We start from the raw sequence: 23,915 nt of genomic DNA, 5'->3' as shown, positions 1-23,915 counted from the left end.
TTTTTAGTACTCCATGTCCTTGCCAAACCTACTAAATCAATAAAAAAAAGATAAATAAATAAAAATAATAAAAAATTAAATAAAAAAATATAATAAATAAAATAAAATAAAACAAATAAATAAATAAATAAATAAATATATATATATATATATATATATATATATATATATATATATATATATATATATATATATATATATATATATATATATATATATATATATATATATATATATATATATATATATATATATATATTGAATGACTGGATCAACTAAGATTGTTACAAAGCTCTGTTTAGACATAGAGATGACATCCAAAGCTTGCAATAGTACACCTGAGTACAGTGCTGGAACAATCTAGGTGCTGTTGTGGTGAAATGCATCACACCTCCAAAAATGCACCTTCACAGCATCATATCTCCAAACATGCTTCTTTTACACAGGTATATATTTCATTTATCTATGTATGTCTCAAACTGATTCCTACATGGCAAAACTCTTTTACAGACTTCTAATTTCTTCATTCTAGCTTACAGTTTCTTCATTATGAACTGTACTTACTAGTTCCTTTTCTTTTTCATCTTGCAACATCACCACATATCCAGAGTTCTAATACAGTTTTGAGCGTTGATATAATACTGTATTCAATTCAATCTATACTGTGTAATCAAATGTTATGAATATTTGTAGCATAATTAATTCACTTTAAATATAAGTCAAATCAAAGCAGAAGAGTTCCATAGCAATCCTGATGTAGTTCAATCACATAAGACCTGTGTTTAGTGGAATCCACAGGATCAACTGAGTATCTACATTGTGGGTGCAATCATTTATGCTTCTGCAGCAGATATTTTTTTTTCACACTTACAGCACTTTTTATATTGTATGAATTCTCATATATATTATTCTTAATTCTTATCAATATATATATATATATATATATATATATATATATATATATATATATATATATATATATATATATATATATATATATATATATATATATATATATATATATATATATATATGAATTCTCATATATGTATATACATTAATATTACAGAATGATTTTCACTGCTAATTTGACTGGGTTCCATATCCCTTATATGGTCATGCAGAGCTCTTCATGCTCATATCTTGCTTACATATGAAGGTTCTGCTCTTCCAACATACTGTGTTACTGAAACAATTACTCTCCTTCCTCCCTTATCAACCATTATATACATTTCCTCTTATGATTACAATTTCCATCCACAAATGTAATGAAAATAAAATCAGGTATCTTTCTTGTAGATGGAGAACACCAATTCTCTCTCCTTAATGTTGCTGTCAACAACAGTCTGTCCTTGCTTATTCTGAATATCTAAGGTATAGCAAAGCTTTTACTTCTTCATTCTTAATAAATAAAATTCACATAACAAAAAAAAAAAAAAAAACATGGATAATTTCCATGATTGTAATCCTGATGTCATTTTCTTCTTCATTGTATACTCTATACAAATTTGGTTTTGTTTCCAGCTGCTTAATTTCTCCTGGCCCCCTCACTTATACACCATGCATTTGCACTCATACAGTCATTCTACAAATCATACCAACTTTTACATACAATGTTGTTACAGCCATTGATACCTTAAGATTACACACATCATTCCATTCCCTATACTGCATTGATCTCAAACCATTAATGACACTGAAGTAACATTGCTGGCAAGTTTATATTTTCTGGCTGAAAGAGCTATATTTAAGCATGGAAATTAAATCTTAATTGTTGTTCTATACTATATGGATGCTTTAAATACCAATTATTGGAAGGATGAGTACACTGATATCAGAGGTAAGTATTATTCATGCTACCATGGTTAAAAAAATTTTTATGACAGAATAAATCTGATTTGGTTACTGCAGAGTAGAAAGACAAAGATTTTACAAACCTAGAATCCTTGTGATTTTTTAGTAAAAAAAAAAAAAAAAAAAAAAAAAAAAAAATGCATTACATTTTAAATTTCCTATTCCCTAGAAAATAATTTTCATGATGGTTGCATTTTTTCTGACAGGACTGAAAACAACCTACTAAAAGAGTCATATAAAGCTGTAGTCTATATAGGTATTGTAGTATGTAGTGCATAAATGCCTTATCATGACAGAGACATCAGAGTCTTGAGGCAACACAGAAACATACTTTATATGTCCTGAGGTAATCACTTATCATTTAATCAATCTTTGCCCTCTATGCACATTGAGTTGGTGCAATATCCTTGCTATCCACCGCACATTCTTGCAGCTTTTTTTAATTATTATTTTTAATTTTATTTTTATTTATTTATTTATTTTTTTTTTACTTCTGACAGATCTTGCATTTCCGCATGTCAGCATCAGTGTTGCTCCAATAAAGATGTGAAAAAATATGGGAGTAAAATGTATATGCTGATGATGCACAGGTACAGGTGATGATCTATGCCACAATAATGACACAAAGATGTTTCATTACAACATGCAAAAACATAATCTGAAACACCAGAAACTTATCTCAAGGAAGGTGAAAGCTGTGTTGTAAGCAACTGACAGACTAACTAATTTTGGTATGCCAGTGATAATATCTTATGGCATAACTGATAATGTTTTATGCCTACTTCTTCTTGTACTTATGTACCACTATAGTGGTTGGATAGTTGGAATCAATCACACTCCTTTTAGACCATTTTGATTGTTGTAAATTGACTAGTAAAGGATCTTTAGTATCCTATTGCAGGTCTGGTACCCAGCTTCACCTCTTCCATGGTTAATTCTTTATATTAATTTCTGTCTTTCAAAACACAATCTTCAGTTATGTACAATGCCTGTCTCTCACACCATGATCCTGATAAATTTCAAAGTAGTACTGTACTACAGTAAAAATGCCAAAATCTGAATGGCAGGGGAATGAGAGCCATTCAAATTCATGAATAATCTGGATGTGAGTAATCTAACATATTCAGTTTAGAAATCTGAGTAACTTTTTTTCTTATCTTCAAAACCAACATAATCATGATCCTTATTTTTTTGGCTTGTCATCCATGAAATGTTTCTTTCTATTATAAAAAGAAATATTAAACTATATGATAAAGTTTTATGAGAAATATCACACTATAAGGTAAAGTTTTATGAGAAGCACGATGAATGCTGGGTTAAATCTTTAACACATTGGCCAGGCGCAGCACCTTGGATTTGCCACACAAATGATCACTGCTTTGTTTATAATTATGTGTTTGCATTGTTGCACACTGTTGACTGACATTATCTTAAATGATGTAGTGATAATAGTTGGTCATTACTGATAAGCACTGTTGCCATGGTTAATACTCACAAATAAATCTTGGATACAGGCTTGTAATGATTTTGTTGGACATTTATAAGTAAGCTGTTGAAGATATTAAGTTAAATTTTTCAGAATTTTGCCACCTACATTCAACAAGGCCTATAGAACAATTTGAATTACAAAGTATATATTTGATTGATTAAGAGACTTACTGGATATTGTAAGTCATAGTTTTGGTTCCACTCTTATTACACAACAAAGAAACTTTTTGATGCTTATATATGAAGGAATTACCATCTTTAAAAAAAGTCACATGTATAGTGATACCTGAAATATTTCATCAGGGTAAAAATCATAAATAACTTACAAAATTCAGTACAACTCATTTCAAAATTAGCTACAATATATTGATTTCTTTTTGAATGATACTAAAAATATTGTTATCAACTCATTTTGAATTGCATATATGGCAGCTCTAGCTGCATCTCTACCCCATCACCAAAAGACTTCTCTGTGCCTGCCTGTAGCTCAGGTGTGATGGATGAATCCTATCATTTGGTGCATCATTGTTCATTATCAGTTAATAGTAATTTCCTTTCAACATACATGGACCCTCCATATGTCAGAATTAACACTTCTCTTATAAAAACAGTGCCATCCTTATAGGTATCCTCTAATCCAATGGTCAGTGTGCTCAGGTCACAATTGAGAGGCCCCTGGTTCAATCCCTAGGAGGGATGGGAGGGATGGGCAATCTCTTCAGGTCACAACTGAGAGGTCCCTGGTTCAGTCCCTAGGAAGGATGGGGGGGATGGACAATCTTCTCATACCTTTGTCTCTCTTATCTAGCAATCCTTAGGTAGTTTATATAAGTCAGTTATCCCCTGCACCCTTGGGAGACGACCCACCCCTATATGTCTTCCACCACAACAGCATTTGTCTGTGGTGATAAAGTGTGGAAATAGCTGGCACCAATGGGATAGTCCTGGTTGTACAGATACCTAAAGTGTTAATTAGCTTAAACCTCCATGATGCTTTGATATGTAGAAATACTATTATCCTTGGCCTTTCAACCTGTACTCCTTTCCACGTCATTCAACATTAGAATTTCCTCTTAAAAATATATATTTCCAAATAATAATCATTAGATAGGCTCAACAAAATGACCATGTGTGTCTGATCTGTGTCAGTTCAATTAAGCACCTTTCTCATATGGGGTTAAAGGCATTTTTACTTTCTTACAGAGTTGTCATCACAATCTGGGTTAGCTTAAGATAAAATTTTGCTCATTTCTGTCATTTAGGTCCATCAAATTCATGGGGGAATGTATGCAGAGGTCATATGTTAAATAAATATGTCTTCATCTTCACAGTAGAGGATGTAATTGGTAGGATAACCTGAAGACATTGTTGTCATATGAAACCAATCTTAACACATTCAATGGCCTCAACATCAAAAAACATGTGCCACACCCTGCATATTATGATACACCATTGTCCATTAACTGATATAATTTTGGCATGTTATCTGGTCAGCTGAACGCAAAGCATGAGTGATGGTAGGAGCAAGGAAGAACAGCCAGGTAGTCATGGGTGTCTGACATAGGTGCAAATCATGCAGTCTTTCAAAAATAAAATAAATTTTTCCAACAACCCTTGTAAGTACAGTCTTGAGAAGAGTTGGCCATATCCTTACTTCTTCATGGAAGAGGGAAGAAGTATGTGTGAGAGAGTGTTTATAGGAATTCTGAGTTTGCGATCAGCATGGTGATTTAAATGGACTGTGCCACATAAACAAATTTTAAGCCTATTTTCCATTCATTACTCAGTGCAAACTTATGGGAAGACACATACATTTAAATACAAGTACTGTAATAAGGATTCTGTTTCTGTAAGGCTCCTGTTACCTTGTTCTGATCTCAGATCTCAAATGAATCTTTATATAAACATAACTATTGTCAATGTAAGCTTATCTCAATTTATATTTGTTCAGATCTTTGTTCCATAAATACATTGATAGTCATGGTGTAACAGTGAATTGTTCTCATTGAAAAACAATTTGGCCCAGTAAGCTCTTCATAGAGGAAACTTTGACACTCATTTCAAACTGTCAAAAACTGAGATAATTTGTTTTCCTAAAATCTAGTTTTATATTTGGATACATTTCACTCATACAAAGAAATATCACAAAAAATACAACAGAAAATCTAATGAAAATAAATAAATAGAATACAAGAACATAAATAACATGCCTGCCTCATCTTGATGGATTGCAAGTGAGGAGGAGACACATAGAAGTGTGACCCCTGCTCTTCAGATCCTGAAGGAAGCACTGGAGCTGTTAATGTGTTTGAGGCGGAGATAGACATCTGTGCCAATTCCCTGCATGGCCTGAATATCAAGGCTGCCTCCCATGTACTCGGCATAAGCACGGGAGGTTGGCAGACCAAAGCCAAACCTGAGGGATAAATGTGAAATAAGCAATATAAACGGACCACTTATAAATGGTTCTGCCTTCAATTGAGGGCATAATACAGAATATGAGAATATCTTGGAGAGAGAGAGAGAGAGAGAGAGAGAGAGAGAGAGAGAGAGAGAGAGAGAGAGAGAGAGAGAGAGAGAGAGAGAGAGAGAGAGAGAGAGAGAGAGAGAGAGAGAGAGAGAGAGAGAGAGAGAGAGAGAGAGAGAGAGAGAGAGAGAGAGAGAGAGAGAGAGAGAGAGAGAGAGAGAGAGAGAGAGAGAGGGGGGGGGGGGCACTCCACTGAATGAAGTATGAAAAGTATGAGGTGATTGGACATAAGCAAGTCCAATCATGCTATCATAGCTGCTTTTCATTTATTCTTTTCATGCACAACCATTCTTTGCTCTCTTCATACTGTCTATCCATTCTATTTGAGGTCTTCCCTTTAGACTTACACCTCTCACATAAGATATAAACATCTTACCCCAATCACTCTCCCATGCCTTCTAAATGCTCAAACATAATAACACTCCCTACTCTGCTGTCAACCAACTCTCTAGCTAGACTAGTTCTCCTACAAACTTCATTTCCAAACTCTATCCATGCACTTTACTCCACACATTCCTCAGACACTTCATTCCATACATTCTCTCTCCTCTCTCTCACACACATATTTCATGTTTGTCTCATACAATGCAATCGTAGTCCCTCATGTAATATTCTATTTTTCATTAATTTTTAAGCAGTCAGCATGTAAGCACTATTCCTTTCTCTCCACCTGACAATCCATCAGCTTCGACTCTTTTAAAACTTTATCTCTGTCCACAGCAACATACAACCACATATTTAAAACAGTCTACATCCTCAAGCAAATTACCATTCAAGACTACATTCATTCTCCTGTCAACTACCATCTTCTTATTCTTGCTTTCATTCATTCTCAGCTTCTCTTGTCTATACACCCTTGCAAGCTCATCTGTCAGCCACCTCAGTCTCAAAAAAGAAAAAAAAATTAACTGACCCATGCATTGGTCCCCCAGCAGGATTTGGGTTTACTGCTTCCATCATGTCAGAGAAGACGTGCCCCTCTTGTGTTGAATCAGAGTTTTCCTCTTTTGCAGTGGTAAAGTTATAGTCTAGCACTCTCTCCATTAAGTGGTGGGGAATACCACCTCCCCTGTCACTAATCCTGAAATTATGCAGTCAAAGATTAAAAAACAAGGAGTAACACAATATACAAAACACCAAAAACTATATCATGCTCCCTAAATTTCATTATAGTAAGTATGCCACTCTGAAATTAAAGGCACACCTTCAAGGATACATATAAAAATCAGTAGTAAATACAGTCCTATATACAATGCAGAGATAAATTTCCATCAAACACACCTGATAATGAAGTCAACTTCATTAGAGGCAATGGTGATGTTAATTGGCGGCAAACGCATCATTTCAAATTCTGCAATGGCTTTCAATGGTGGCTCGCACAGCATTCTTCAAGATCTCAGGCAAGATGTAGTCCAATGGCACTGACAACAGAAACATGGAAAATTGTAAAGATAATAATCCTGATAATTTGTACAAACTTAACTTGACCACACTTCCACTGGACTTCACTGAGAGAGAGAGAGAGAGAGAGAGAGAGAGAGAGAGAGAGAGAGAGAGAAGGAGAGAGAGAGAGAGAGAGAGAGAGAGAGAGAGAGAGAGAGAGAGAGAGAGAGAGAGAGAGAGAGAGAGAGAGAGAGAGAGAGAGAGAGAGAGAGAGAGAGAGAGAGAGAGAGAGAGTGAGAGTGAGAGAGAGAGAGAGAGAGAGAGAGAGAGAGAGAGAGGAGTAGAGAGAGAGAAGTTTAAGATGTAATGGTAGTACAGCACAGCCACAGTGCTGCATCATACCAGATGTGAGGACAAAATGCACACATTTTTAGGAGTTTTGGTAGAACTTTCACTGTTCCCCTAGACATATCAAAAGCTTTTGTACAGAGTCTGGCACAAAGCTTTGATTTCCCTACGGCTTCTATCATTTCCTCTGTAACTTCATCTTACGTTTCCTCTCTGATAGTTCTTATTGCTGCTGTGGTAAACGGTCGCTGTTCCCTTAAGTTTATTAACAGTGGTGTTCCTCAGGGTTCTGCCCTGTCACCCACCCTCATCAGTCGTCTTCTAAACTTCATTTCCTATCTACTCCTGCAATGGTGATACCACCCTGCACCCATGAGCAAACAGCTCATGCAGGAAAGCCACAGAAATGCCTCACTTCTGATCTCTCTAAAATTTCTGATTGGGGGTAGAGCAAATTTAGAATTGTTTAATGCCTCAAAAGCTCAATTCCTCCATCTATCAACTCGATTGCAACCTTCCAAACAAACTACAGCCTCCTCTTCCAATGACACTCAAACTGTCCCCCTCAACATCCTGTACTTATAATCTTAAATGGAAACTTCACATCTCATCTCCAGCTACAGCAGCTGTGATGAAGTTAGGCATTCTGTGTCATCTGTGCCAGTTTTTCTCACCCCCCGCCCCAACTGCTAACTCTGTACAGGGGCCTTATCTGTCAATATATGGAGTTTGCATCACGTGTATTGCAGGGGAGGGGGGTGGAATCCACTCATACTGCTATTTTAGAGAAGGTGGAATCAAGAGCTTTTCATCTTATAAACTCCTCTCCTCTAAATGACTGTCTTCAGCCTCTCTCTGATTGCCACAATGTTGCAGCTTTTTTTTTTTTTTTTTATGTAGGAAGGACACTGGCCAAGGGCAACAAAAATCTAATAAAAAAAAAATGCCCACTGAAATGCCAGTCCCCATAAAAGGGTCAAAGCAGTGGTCAAAAATTGATGAATAAGTGTCTTGAAACCTCCCTCTTGAAGGAATTCAAGTCATAGGAAGGTGGAAATACAGAAGCAGGCAGGGAGTTCCAGAGTTTGCCAGAGAAAGGGATGAATGATTGAGAATACTGGTTAACTCTTGCGTTAGAGAGGTGGACAGAATAGGGGTGAGAGAATGAAGAAAGTCTTGTGCAGTGAGGCCGTGGAAGGAGGGGAGGCATGCAGTTAGCAAGATCAGAAGAGCAGTTAGCATGAAAATAGCACTAGAAGACAGCTAGATATGCAACATTGCAGCGGTGAGAGAGAGGCTGAAGACAGTCAGTTAGAGGAGAGGAGTTGATGAGACGAAAAGCTTTTGATTCCACCCTGTCTAGAAGAGCAGTATGAGTGGAACCCCCCCAGACATGTGAAGCATACTCCATACATGGACAGATAAGGCCCTTGTACAGAGTTAGCAGCTGGGGGGGGGGTGAGAAAAACTGGCGGAGACGTCTCAGAACACCTAACTTCATAGAAGCTGTTTTAGCTAGAGATGAGATGTGAAGTTTCCAGTTCAGATTATAAGTAAAGGAGAGACCGAGGATGTTCAGTGTAGAAGAGGGGGCCAGTTGAGTGTCATTGAAGAAGAGGGGATAGTTGTCTGGAAGGTTGTGTCGAGTTGATAGATGGAAGAATTGAGTTTTTGAGGCATTGAACAATACCAAGTTTGCTCTGCCCCAATCAGAAATTTTAGAAAGATCAGAAGTCAGGCATTCTGTGGCTTCCCTGCATGATATGTTTACCTCCTGAAGGGTTGGACGTCTATGAAAAGACGTGGAAAAGTGCAGGGTGGTATCATCAGCGTAGGAGTGGATAGGACAAGAGGTTTGGTTTAGAAGATCATTAATGAATAATAAGAGAGTGGGTGACAGGACAGAACCCTGAGGAACACCACTGTTAATAGATTTAGGAGAAGAACAGTGACCGTCTACCACAGCAGCAATAGAATGGTCAGAAAGGAAACTTGAGATGAAGTTACAGAGAGAAGGATAGAAACCGTAGGAGAGTAGTTTGGAAATCAAAGCTTTGTGCTATCTTCTACCGTTATTTTCACGTTAACTGCTTCTCTAATATTCCTAACTGCATGCCTCCCCTCCTCCCATGGCCTCACTGCACAAGACCTTCTTTGTCTCACCCCTATTCTACCCAGCTCTCTAATGCAAGAGTTAACCAGTATTCTCAATCATTCATCCCTTTCTCGGGTAAACTCTGGAGCTCCCTGCCTGCTTCTGTATTTCCTCCTCCTTATGACTTGAACTCTTTCAAGAGGGAGATCTCAAGACACTTGTCCTCTGTTTTTCTATTATTCTATCTGACATCTCAATGGGAACTGGCAATAACTGGGCCTTTCTTTTTATTAAATTTTTGTTGCCCTTGGCCAATGGCCCTCTTACATAAGACACACACACACACACACACACACACACACACACACACACTACAATTTTTTTTCAGTAACTTTATGATGAAAATTTTTTTTTCACAAAACATGCTTGTAAAACAGAGGTGCATCTTACACAGAGATGCATCTAATATGCCAACAAATGCAGTATCTACAGACAAAACCTTAAACCACTACTGCTTTATAGAAAATGTACATTTTATGGAGTAATATTTAAAGAGATTTAATAAAGTGATAGAGTAATCTGTGTCTGTCAGTGAACTCACATTCTATGTAAGGGAAGACAGCATTCACATGTCCTGAAAGCTTGAGTTGTGGGACTCGGCCATACTTGTGTTCTGCCACTTGTGACACAAACTGACAGCTACGTTCTATAGTTTCCTTGAGCTTCATTGTCACATTGATTATTCCTACATAATTGGGCTGAAAATGAAAAATGGATGTTAATTAAAAGACAATATTAATTAAGACACAATATTATTTCTTTTTATATGGAAGTTTTTCATGCAGACTTCATGTTTCAAAATTACATGGTAAATAATGAAAACATAAAAACTTTTGTGCTCAGGCAGTTACTTTGCTCTCCCGCAGTGACAAGTGATGCTGAGCCAACATGCGAATGCCCAGACGAGATGTGAGCGTCTTGTCAAGGAACCGTGCCACCAATTCCTCATTCTGAATGTGACGTCTACATTCTCTAAAACCAGCAGCCAGTTGTGTCACCACATCCTTCATAAAGAAATGTGATAATGAATTAGATAAAATTTCAGGAGAAACAATGTTGTGCAAGAATAAATCTATAAATAACAAGAGCATATTTACAGAAATTATAATAGTGTTGGCACACCAACCAAACTCACAATATTCAGGAAAACATAAACAGCTTGCGGACAAAAATGACATATTATGGGACCTCGCCACAAATTTTGCTATAAACCATAATTACAGTGATAAAAAGTTAAAATGTACTCGTATCAAAAATATGTAGATAAACTTCTTATTGTGAAAATACCTAGTTTTTCATTGATATATGGCACATGAAGATACAATACTACTTAAAATTCAACTTTTGTGACTGTGCACATACTGTGAAATGCAACTAATAGGTAGTTAATCCATACACCAAACTGATATTTCCCTCAAAGGAAAACAGAGATTGAGCTGAGATAAGATGTGGAATAAAACTGTAATATTGAATGTGACTCTAGACTGGGTTGTTACAAGCAGGAATTAAATAGAAATATTGAGTCAAACAAAGGTAAACCATGGAAGTGTCATATACTTCAGTAAACAGTTCTGGTACTTCAAGCTTTGTTTTCTTATTGGATGTGTACGGTAATTCTATATTTGTTGAGGACAATATCGAGAGAGGTATTGAGTGACTTCCAACCATGATGATAATAATTTCTGCAACATTTGTGAATATAACTAAAGATCCTGATTATCAAATTTCATATGAATTGCCTAATCTTCTTCAAGTGCTAGAGCAGAAAAGGAATCTTTGCTTCAAAGATAAAAGCAATTTTCACTGTGACAGAGTTCACAAAAAAAATTGAAAAGAAATTGAGACAAGTAAGTGAAACTAAGTACTATATTTGGTAAATAATTATGATCTCTATTCCTTGCTGGGAACTGATGAGGGAAGAGCAAGTGATAAAAGTTGTTACCAGACCAGAACAACAAGGAGCATCAACTTGGCTCACCTGATGGTCCTCCAAAAGCTCCTTCAGCTTCCTGCTATAGTTGATCTCATCCTCTCGAGTCTTGATGGGCTCATAGGAGTTGAGGATGTTAAAGGCCCTTATGTAGAGTTCATGCTGAAAGGTAGTGTTGAAATAGAGAAACTTAGCAAACATTTCCTCTGAATGTTTTCTTTTCTTTTCTTCCTTTTTTTTGTTTTTTTTTTCAAAAAATACCTGTCTTTCAAAGTAATTACAGTAGCTACATAGTTTGTGGTGACTTTCATTATAAGCAGCTACAGAGATAATTTCAGTATTTTCTAAAGTTAGATTTTTCCTCATGTGGACAACTCACCACACCCAAGATGATTGGGTTGCATCCCACAATGAAGGGAAGGTCTCGGAATGCCATGATGCGCTTGGCAATCCTCACAGGCAGTTCTTTCTGAAGATACTGGGCACTTTTCTGAGGAAAGAGTTGCAGGATGCAAAATGATATACAAGCTAGACTTTAACAGGATCTCTTAGGATTACTTAATACAATAGAATTTGGCGGGGAAAGACAATTCAGCTATATAACCATATTTTAATAAATAAAAATAAAAATTTGTAATACTTCTATTATATCTGACATTTTAGGAATTCCTTCAAGGGCCTTGTTTCAACAGGTTGGGTACAACAATTGAAAACCTTACTAAGCATATGGACTCTGTATTCTTTTAACTCTCTTTCACTTAAGTAATGCTTGATTTCTAATTATCTATTACTGTTCCTTCATATGCCTCATGATTCACTCATCCAGTCTTCAAGTATGTAATACCATTTGCATTTTCCATAATAATAAATCACACAATTCCTCAATTTCAAAGGTTATAAAAAACACATTACAAAAATATATAGATCATAGCTGTCACTATGTAGATTAGTTAACCATTTTAATACTGGAGAAAGAGAAAAAAAAAGAAAAATGCAACTTTCATTTGAACAAATTTCATTATTTAAGCTTAAATGGGACTATCCTTCTTTTACAAAGTACATACATACAATTTAATATTAGAGTAACAGTGATTGGTAATAAAAAAATAAATAAATAAAAAAAAAGAGAAATAAGGTGCATGCATATTTTCTACACATATCTTAGAATGTAGACAGCCCATGGGTGGAAAAGGAGTATTATATACATATAAATCAGAACAGCTGAACATGCATAAGACATGCACACAGTCTAATTATGTATGAATGGATCTGCCTATTTGTGTTCTTATCCCATTTTCTTGAAATTCACTCAAGGGAACAGCCATGGCAAAAGTCTCAACTTGCTCCACTTATCTACTTGTGCTCTCTCTCTCTCTCTCTCTCTCTCTTAATTTCTACATTCACCTGTACTCTTTCTTTCAGCTTCCGATCCACAATCTGCAACAATCTACTAGCATATAGTCTTCTAAATAAGGCTTACCATCTACATATCTATATCTGAAACCTGTTCCTAAGAATTAATCCTCCCTAAAAAGATGGTTACCCAACAAGCCTCCACTAACTCACCATAAGCTTCCCCTAATCCTGTCCATGTTGCTGCACCATGCAGGGTCTCTTGTGTCATGTACTGCACTCATCCACACATTCACTCCTGGCTACTTTTTTGTCCAGACAAGAGCATTTATTTAAACCAACCTTTGTACAGTATAACCATTCTTCACCTACTCTCTCTCAGTCTAGCTGAATGACACTGATCTTAATATGACATTTCATCCTCTTGTTCATCTTTTGTTATAAACAGCTAATGATTCTCTGGTCCTTAATCAGGCCATCAAGAAGCAGTATGGCCGGTATGAAAATCCTTGGGTGAACTGGACCCTAAGCAACATGAAAATGAAAACAAATAAAATTAACAAATAATATTAATAAATATATAATTTACTGAAATGAACTAAAACAATTACATAAAAGTCTTAAGTAGTTACACAGTTTAAATCAGGAAGAAAAAAAAGAAGAAAAAAAAAGTGGATAGCATACTACACAAAGCAAAACAAGTTTACTGTTAAAACATATACTGTAGTAATGCAATTCTATATTAGCATAGCCTATGTGCACTAGTCTGACAGAAAATAAAAAATAACTGGTAGTTTTCATGCACATTTCTTTCAGGAAAAGTTAATCATAATGAAGCATGCAGAAGAGGTATGGGACATCCTGGAAGATCAGCATCTATGGTTTAATTAAAGCATATCTATAAATTAACAAATAATCTGTACAATAATGACGATTAATAAACAAAACTCAAGGAGAAGTTTTTCCAAGCTTAGGTATTGCTGGAATATACTCACAACAATGGCATGAAAACAGCAGATTTGCTACTCATTGCCACTAGACAAATGATGCGTATGTATACAGGAATATTTAGAGTAGCATCACCATAACAAATTACATAATTTTGAATGGCATAAAAATCTACACTGTCAATGCCATGAAAAGCAAACTTCCAGTATATTACCTTTTCATAAGTAGTACAGGAATAAAATAACAGCAGACACTATGAAGTTAGTTAACTTATTGGTACTGCTTTTCATCAACTTTATTATGATATATTTATCAGTTATTATATTAAAAAGAAATCAGATAAGTGACAATGCTACATTAATTTTGTCTTTCCAGAAGTTATCCTGATACAAATTGTGAGGTTAACAACAGAAGAGGGAGTTGCAGTACTGACCACCTGAAAGAGAGAATAAGACAAATGCTACTCATGGACACTTCCAATATAAGATCTTCTCCCTCAGTACTTTATTGTTCACCATGAAAAATACCACATGCCTTTAATCTATTAATGATTCACAGTTAAATTAATATGCTTTGAGCTATTGTATTAGTCACTAAGCACCCACTCTACCTACAGTACTATGGCCATCATGCAATCTCAGCTACAGAGTAATAATAATAGTCAAGTCAGAATGGGCAGCATGGGTACCCACTTATTTCTTAAGGAAGACATTTCACTAGGTTTCTGCATTAAAAATGTTTTTTAAAACACCAAATAAAAATGTCAATTTATGATTAGAAATTTGTCATCATCTTTAAATGATCATTGTACATGTACAGCTATCAAGAGTCATTTAGTTATTTTAGGTGCCAAGTCTCAAGTTCATGTATGGTGTGTTGAAACATTTTAGTGTATGAAGGTTAATCCTATTTTATTATAAAAATTATGTTTACAGTACATTTCATTGATAGGTCTGATAACCTAACTTATCAAGGCTCTTTTAACCAGACTTTTTAAATGTGCTTTATTTGATATATCTTGTTCTTTTGTGTGACATGACTCAGGGTTGAATTTATTATGCCGTGTTTATTGGTGGGGATAATGATCCTGCGACATTCCCAAAAAAACATTTCATATTTTGTTGTACTTAGACAAAATCAGTACCAGGTGATTAAATCAAGAGCATATAATATATTATTGTATAATCTATTATTTATTTCGTTGTTTGAATTGAACAGTAGCCCCCCCCCCCGTCTCTCGCCCGTAACGGCAAAGGGCATTTCTGAACTAAATGTAACGCCACTAAATAACCCCCACGCATTATAATGCACGCAGTGCTCACTATCCGGAAATAAAACTAAACAAGTAAAAGTTAGAATGTTATGGCGGGGAAGTCAAGGGCGAGATCGGCCCGGAAGCCACCCCCCCGCCTTCTCTCCTTTTACTGCCGGATAGTACAGGAAGTTGAGCTCTCTCTCTCTCTCTCTCTCTCTCTCTCTCTCTCTCTCTCTCTCTCTCTCTCTCTCTCTCTCTCCTTTTACTGTTGGTAGTACAGGAAGTTTAGTTGTCATGTGAAATTATATTCATCACGGAAATGTCCTTCATTTTTATTTTGCCAAGAATGTTCTCAACATGTTTAAAACCTAATGTGTAAGTACGTAATACTTTTGTACATGTCATCGTGTTGTCTTATATTTCTACTTAATTTTGTTTCTTTCCTTTTTGTCCTATGGCATCATGTTGATCATAACTGAACCACAGCTGCATTCAAACTGGAATATTCCCAACACCATATACTTAAAACTAACAAATGAATATATAAAACGTATCATATTTCAACTTAAAGAGCGATATGAAAAGACAACTACAAGGAAGACAGTAAGGCCTCTAAAGTCTATAGTAAAGATCAGCCTCGACCCAAAGTGAACAGGTGAATCATGCAACCTGGCCACACTCACCAGCGTCGTCGCCTCGTCATCGGTCCTGCCGTGGTAGAGGATCGCTGATGGCGTCAGTCGCACCGTCCTCTGAAACCAGTAACTTCACTGAGAAAGGTATACAGAACTCAATTATCACATGGCGAAGGTCTTAACACTCATATTAAGCGGTGTGGAACACACTAAGGATAATGTAGTAGTACGTAGTAGGATAATAATAGTACTGGTTACCCTCCATTGTTCAGCAGACATAACATTCAACTACGGTGGCTTAATCATACCCTGCATGGCAATAATATTTGCAGCCAAGGACAAGGAAACGAATCATGGTATTAAGGTCCGTATTTTCAAACGTTTCTGGGTCTCTAGATTCTAGAGGAAATCATTAGGGGTTTTCAATTATTCTCATGATTTTGCTGATACTTTAACAAGAATTCAGTATTGTCGACTGGAGACCATAACCTGTAGCAACATTATTCTTGATCATACCGGATTGCAAATAAGGCAGAAATCATCGCCACACGCGAGAAAACATTGCTGCCAAGGAAATTTCCACACCAGGCAGCGCGGCGCCCAACTCTACACGTGAGCATCACGTGTACAGCTGGCCGGAATCGATAGGCTTTCACCAGGACTCCTCCTCTCCCACCCTTCACTCTCCTTCCCATCTTCCAACTCCCTTGCTCACTCTCGCACACACGCACATTTGACTCAGATCAGAGATGGAATACATGAGTTTATCTTCTGAATTATTAGGGAGGCGAAAAATGAGGTGTAGATGGGAATTGTACAGAAAAAGTGTGTAACTAAAATAAACGACGTCGCTCCCAAGCTTGGTCTGTGGAGTATCTATAGGACTTGGTCGCTCCTGTCTCCATTCCTACAAGGCGCCTTTCCAGCGTAGGATGGACTCAATGCGCCGCAGCAAAGTAATTATGACACAGTCCATGCTCGTTTTCAATAAATTAGGCATTGGTTGATACGTAACTTAGCAGCAACACTGGTATATGTTATTCCAAACATGCATGCGTCTCTCTCTCTCTCTCTCTCTCTCTCTCTCTCTCTCTCTCTCTCTCTCTCTCTCTCTCTCTCTCTCTCTCTAACAACTGAACACTATAAAGCAATGATCCATGGAGGCAGGACAACACGGTTATTTCAGGTCCTATGCGAGCAATGCGATATACAATTTTACAGTACATAACGGTCTGAATAACTTTTGACTGCTACTGATATTCTATTGCATGTTGTGGCATTAATACTAACAAGTTCAAATGAGAGAGCAAAACTTGAAGATTTCCACTACCTTTCATTCTTTTTATGAGTATGATACACATCCGTCCGACACCCAATGCTGTGTTGACATCTTCGCCCTCGTGACTTGGCAGTCCTCCAGCTCAAGGAGTTGCTCCCTCCACATCTTTTTTTTTTTCTCTCCCCTACTTCAGCTGCCAGTCGCGTGGCTTCCTTTCTTAGTTTACCAACAGAAAGGTACATGTTGCATTTTTCTACCGGAACAACAGTCAACAATTACGGTACTTGCTCAAACGGTCATCGTTTTGTTTGGGAGAACATTATTAACTGCATTTAAACTATTCATAAGTTAATGAAGTTTTCCCTAAAAGTAATTTTATGTGCGAACGGAGAAGTATTTAAGTAGGAACAACAACAACAACAACAACAACAACAACAACAACAACAACAACAACAACAGCAGCAGCAGCAGCAGCAGCAGCAGCAGCAGCATACATGAATGAGTAATTTCAACACGGAAGTACAGTACATCACTGTACATCAGGTTTGGCAAGAAGCACACACGAGACACTGAGCCTTAAAAACTGCAGTAATTTCGAAAACCCCACTCTAAGAAAAGGAATTAAGAAATACCGTTCAACAACCTTGAGGGGAATCATACGATGCAAAGACGTCAACGCCACCTAAACCTGCCAAACAACAAGCGGAAAGCCAAGAAGGAGGGTAGTGTGAGGTGGCTAACCTTCATTATGCCACACAGGTCCCTTAAGGCAACAGCTGCTGTTACTTAGCCAAGACCTGCCTGGTTTCACCCTTCGCTGGTTATTTCAGGCATATACCTATGGCACGGTGCCTATGACTGCTGGCATTTACCTACGCCATCACTACCACTCATGCGCGTGTCCCTTTGTCTTTCAGGTGGACGCACTGGCTTCCGTACCTTTCCATCAACACCGTCACGACGGTTATTATTGACATGGGTGCATATCAAAGTCATGATCAGATTACTAAGGAGTATTTGGCCATAAGGTCACTAAGGACACCGACCTCTATCTCATCTATAATGTTCTCTTGCGTTGTAAATATAAGTCTTGGCTCAGATGGCAATAAAGTAATAATGCAATGTAATTTGTAATAGGTATGACCTGTTTAACTATATAATTATTCGTAAATTACGTTTTAGATTACACAACTTCATATAATATTTTGTATGGTGTATTTTACTCGATGCTATGAACCAACGGTACTGGATCTACCATGTCTGTCTCCGCTTCACCACTTATTTTAACGTTATAGTATTTTTAATTTCTTGGTGTTTTACGTAAGGAGTTCTTCATATCTGATAAAAAGATAAGGGGTAGGGGATGGTTTGATGATGTTCATCACGACAAACAGAAGTTTTGCTTGTGATCAGGAATGAATGAAATACTAACTGACAATTATGCTTTCTGGCTTTTTTTTTTTTTCACTCCTGAAATAAACATACTAAATGAGGTGTGTTTAACGTATTAGCTGAAAAGGGAGCTGTAATTATGAAAATCAAAAGGATACCTTTTTTTTTTTTTCTAATGTTCGTAATATATACAATAAATACGTAAGCGGTTACACTTTTCCGGGGAAAAAAAAAAACATTATTTAGTATGGGCTATGACTTAATGCAACATTTCAGAAGCAGGGTTTTTATTTCATTCCAATTCTCATTTTCCGCAACTTTTAACAAACATCCAGGTCACATGCCATCCGAGAGAAACGTGACTTTTAACAAAATAAACACGTATTAGTCACCAAGTTGCCCTGACGAAAACTGGCACCACGTGTAGCAACAAAGACCTTATGGTGGCGATGTAGGAGTGGCTGAGAGGGAGAGAAGAATGAAATAAATGCAGAATTTCTCTTTTACTCTTGACCGTAATGTGGAAAGGGTTGGCGATGTCTTTGGCATAGAGGAGGATGATGATGATGATGATGATGATGATGATGATGATGATGATGATGATGATGTGATGATGACAATAATAATAATATAATAATAATAATAATAATAATAATAATAATAATAATAATAATAATAAATAATAATAATAATTTTAACTCTTTAAGTCCTCCTAGAGACTGAACGATGCTTTAATGATTATGTGATTTTGCAACTGGTCAACATCAAAGACCATTAATTAGGCTTCATTTCATACACTAATGATCCTCTCCAATTCGTACCTCTGAAAAAATCTGTACACTTGGTAAAATGTCAACAGTAAGGCATTGTTGACATTCAGAGCTGACCAATACCTGTAAACAAGCATTTATTTATAGACTGAAGGACGATCAGGTATATTATGTAACAAGCAAAAACTAGACCCATGCCTTCGTGACTGCTATGCTGATCTCAAGATCACAAAGATAGACAAAAATAAATAAATTAATTAATAAACAGATAAAATAAATAATTAAGTAAAAATAAACATACTTTACAGCTCTAATACTACCACTTCTATAAAAGGTACATTGCTTCCCACCTCCCTCCCTTCAACACAACATACAGCTACAGTGGTAAAATGACATCAAACAATCTTTCGAAAAACTGGCTTCCTATTAGATTATGAGTAAATGAGTTAATAAAATGTCACATGTTTAATTTTCAATACTGTATCTTCTTGTAGGAGGCGTTGTGTTAAATACTAAAGTGCATCACGTATAAATTTCTTTTACTAACCCTCCCTCTTACATCAGTGAATATAAACTGAGTGTCTTTCTTATGGAAATCATGTTATACTGCTATTTCAACTGTCTCACTCCTTGTAAAAGCTTTGCATGTGTTATGAATTTGCCTGTTGTGCATTAGAATATCAAAATCTAACATTGAATAGTGATTTCCCTTATATTATATATATATATATATATATATATATATATATATATATATATATATATATATATATATAGAGAGAGAGAGAGAGAGAGAGAGAGAGAGAGAGAGAGAGAGAGAGAGAGAGAGAGAGAGAGAGAGAGAGAGAGAGAGAGAGAGAGAGAGATGTAGTTAAACGAAAAATTACCACTGCAGGTCTTCGTGCTCACCTTTTTGGCGGCGGCTTCCACGGCAGGCTGGTTGTAGTACGCCGACACGGACTTGGCTCTCTCTCGCTCCGAGGTGGTGGAAGGGCGGTACTCCACTCGGTTGGTAGAGAGGAAGGACGTGGTTCGCTGCAGGGACAGAACACCCCTTGCCTGTATCCCGGTCACACGGAACACGGACATGGTGTGAGTCATGGTGTAGGTGTTGTGCGACAAATTATCAGTGTAATACTGGTGGCCCCAGGGATGCCACAATGCCACTACCCTGCCAACAATCACCAGGTGCACCCCTTCACCTTCAACTCAGGTTCATTTTCCAGCACTTTCAGCTCACCGTCCTTTCCATAACGTTCACCAAAGTTCCAAGGTCAAGCTCATTAAACTGTGTGTCACCTTAGTTTTTTCAGAGTTGGGGGTGAAAGATGCAGCCATGAGGAGGCTCACGTATATCCTCCTCGTTTGACTGTCGACTCGCAACTAACGTACGATGATTCACCGTTCACGCCGAGTTGCCAGCTGCCGCCCAACAAGCCCACTTCCCTTCTAGAAACAGCCCAATTCTTTCCTCCTTAGCTGCTCGCTTTATATTAAAACACAGTTTCAGTAATTATTTCTTTCAAAGAGAGGCATTTATCACTGTAACAATCAAAAAGTTTTATTTTTTGTTTTACTAGAGAATATGTGAAAGTCTGCTCGTGTCTGTGTTTATTCCCGGGAGCGGCAAATTGGGCTAGAAAAGGGTGAAAGTAATGCAATCTCTCTCTCTCTCTCTCTCTCTCTCTCTCTCTCTCTCTCTCTCTTACAGGAGCAGCCAAACTTCCATATGAATCGCATAGTAACCGCTTCATACCAGCTACAAAGAATAGTGTTGATGAAAGAATGAAAGAGTCAAAGGAACTGTAACAATGGCCTACGTGAGAGGTGACACGCGACTGATATCGATGTTTTGAGCACGTTAGCGAGGACATTAATTTTGTAGGATACCGTGCTTTTCCATGACAACTTTACTCACTATAAATAGAACAATATTAACAAAGATTGTCTTCTTTGCTAGATGTCTTTTTTTTTTTATCCACCATTCATATTTGCAATAATGAAGTAATTATAGGTGATAGATAGAAAGCATACATGCGTTTAGTTAGTGTTTCGTTGATTCTATTCTATGAAATATTAACAGTGGTAAAGAAAGGACATCAAATCAAATATTCTGACGTTTATTATAAATAAATATCTTAAAAATTAACATAAAATGGCCTTCATCAGTCAAGAGAAACTTGGTACAACATGATTATTAAGCGGCGAGTTCCAGGGCACGCTGTTCCTCGGCCAAGCGCATTTGCTCGACGGCATGGGCAGGCAGGGGGTGAGGCGTGGGCAGCAGAGGCGACTCAGCGCGAACACCCAGCTCATCGGCGACGAAACGCACCTCTTCCAGAATGCCCTCGGGAGATACCAGCCTGCGTGAAAAGAGGACACATGTAGATTGCAAAGAAAGTATGTTGGGAGTGGTAATGATACAAGATCTGGAGCGCTACCTGATTCTGTTTGTTCTTCCCTCATATTGATTTGGTTTGCTTCAAGAAAGGATTAAGGGAGTTTTGCAACTAAACCATCCAACCCAATCAGATGCCCTTCTACTCAACCTTTTGAGAATGATTATGAATAGTTAGTTAACTACTACTACTACTATTACTACTACTACTACTACTACTACTACTACTACTACTACTACTACTACTACTACTACTACTACTACTACTACTACTACTACTACTACTACTACTACTATTACGGTTTTTGAGCCTCCTTTGTAAAAGAGAGAGAAAAAAATCAACAAGGATTCTACTCCCTCAGAGGGAGAACCCCGACCAATCATTTTTCTTAATTGTCATTCAAATAGTCTTGCTGAGAGCCTATCTTGTTTGAGAATACGGGCACTGACACTTTGGGAATGATATCATCTAATCACTGAGTCTCCTACGATGTGCACTGGACCAACACACAGAGGAGCACTCACCTGTAGGAGCCCTGGATGTTACTTTGCCCAGCCACTCCCGGGGCGCCGGCTGCCTCCATGAAGATTCCGTTGTCAGTCTCAATGAGGTACTTGAAGTTGCCCCCTTCGCCGTGCTCACGTTCATCCCGAAGGACTTGGACGACGGATGGAAGCTCTTCTGGCTTCGGGGCTGCAAGGGCGACGACGGCCAGGCACGCGAGGATGACCTGAGAAGCAGAATGAAGTAATGGAATACTAACGTGTCACAATAAAGTGATATATATATATATATATATATATATATATATATATATATATATATATATATATATATATATATATATATATATATATATATATATATATATATATATATATATATATATATATATATATATATATATATATATATATATATATATATATATATATATATATATGAGTTCAAGAATTTCATGAATATCACTCAAAAAATTTAGAGTATTATTGGAATTTCAATGTAAAACTTGGAGTTTATGGCATTACAATATAAAAAGCAACTGTGTCTGAATGATATGGAGCACTGCTGGGGAGGAATGCAAGGATGATGTACAGTCTTTGTGAGAAATCGCGTAATCTTTCTTACTCACAAACTGCTTTGCATTTTTCCCTCAGTCTCAAGTCCTTTGGGTCCGTATTCTACATAGTGCTTATGGTCGACCCTTCCTAACCGTCATCTGAGTGACAGAAAATCTTACAAAAGCTGATAACTGGAACGCTCTCAGCAGATCAAAGGACTTAAAATTGAGGGAAAAGTAAAAAAAACACGGTAGAGAAAAATGCGGGAGGTTCTTGGATCTCTGACCATGATTATACTGGTGAACTTCAGTTTAGTTGATACTCACGAGCTTCATGTTTGTTGTGTGTGGGGTCGATGAGGTTAATGTGTGGTTGAGGGCTACTACTCGTCTTATATACACATTCAGACCCCGCCTGGATTGGGAACTGCTACGGGAACCTCCTTAGTGTTGAAAAGGGAAAGTGAATGTGGTATCTTGACAACTAGAAACCCAGTTATTTCGGGGCCACTGTCACTCAGCAATATTATATCTGGACATCAACGGTCTCTCTCTCTCTCTCTCTCTCTCTCTCTCTCTCTCTCTCTCTCTCTCTCTCTCTCTCTCTCTCTCTCTCTTTGCATGTACGTATATGTAACAGGGAATCTGTGTGGTCAGAGATATCACGAAGTCCCAAGTGATTTTGTGCTAAAAATGTTTCAATGATCCTATTTCTGATATTATTTCCATTATTGAAAAATGTTAGGCTAGGTTTGCTTTGGTTACCTTACTGCACGTACTACATAAAGTTTAACCGACCACCCATGCTAGATCGATTTGTAATTAGTTCTTACTGCATAAAACTTTTAGGCTTATTACAACTAGAAAGCTCATTTGTATATTTCCGTGCCATTGATCTTCAAGGATACATGAATGATTGGATAAAATGAATGTACAGCAAGCAAAGCACACCAAACCGAGACAACCTTCACCTGTAAAAAAATAAAATAAAATAAATAAATAAAAATAAATAAATAAGTAAAATAAATGAAAAAAATAATGAAATGAAATAAATAACAATAATAATAATAATAATAATAATAATAATAATAATAATAATAATAATAATAATAATATCTGAAATATTATAATTGATTTTC

General features: G+C 36.9%; 2 protein-coding genes across 2 annotated transcripts; both read right to left on the bottom strand.

Moving 5' to 3' along the window:
* Nucleotides 1-3,617: 3,617 nt before the first annotated feature.
* On the bottom strand, nt 3,618-20,715 carry LOC135105866 (branched-chain alpha-ketoacid dehydrogenase kinase-like). The gene is given in 10 exon segments (XM_064014496.1): nt 3,618-5,758; nt 6,783-6,950; nt 7,151-7,224; nt 7,226-7,290; nt 10,297-10,453; nt 10,607-10,759; nt 11,734-11,847; nt 12,065-12,175; nt 15,925-15,993; nt 20,227-20,715. Coding segments are annotated over 10 exon segments (1,248 nt in total). The 5' UTR covers nt 20,419-20,715; the 3' UTR covers nt 3,618-5,613.
* Nucleotides 20,716-21,427: 712 nt separating this feature from the next.
* Nucleotides 21,428-23,339, bottom strand: LOC135105861 (cuticle protein AM1199-like). Its single transcript, XM_064014485.1, has 3 exons — nt 23,104-23,339; nt 22,241-22,446; nt 21,428-21,680 (listed from the first exon to the last, which is right to left on the bottom strand). The coding sequence occupies exons 1-3, from the start codon at nt 23,110-23,112 to the stop codon at nt 21,515-21,517; spliced, it is 381 nt and encodes a 126-aa protein (XP_063870555.1). The 5' UTR covers nt 23,113-23,339; the 3' UTR covers nt 21,428-21,514.
* Nucleotides 23,340-23,915: the final 576 nt, after the last annotated feature.

Source organism: Scylla paramamosain, chromosome 12 (assembly GCF_035594125.1).
Source record: "Scylla paramamosain isolate STU-SP2022 chromosome 12, ASM3559412v1, whole genome shotgun sequence".
Lineage (NCBI taxonomy): Eukaryota > Metazoa > Arthropoda > Malacostraca > Decapoda > Portunidae > Scylla > Scylla paramamosain.
The sequence above is the reverse complement of the archived record's forward strand: the minus strand, read 5'-3'. Positions and strand labels throughout refer to the sequence as shown.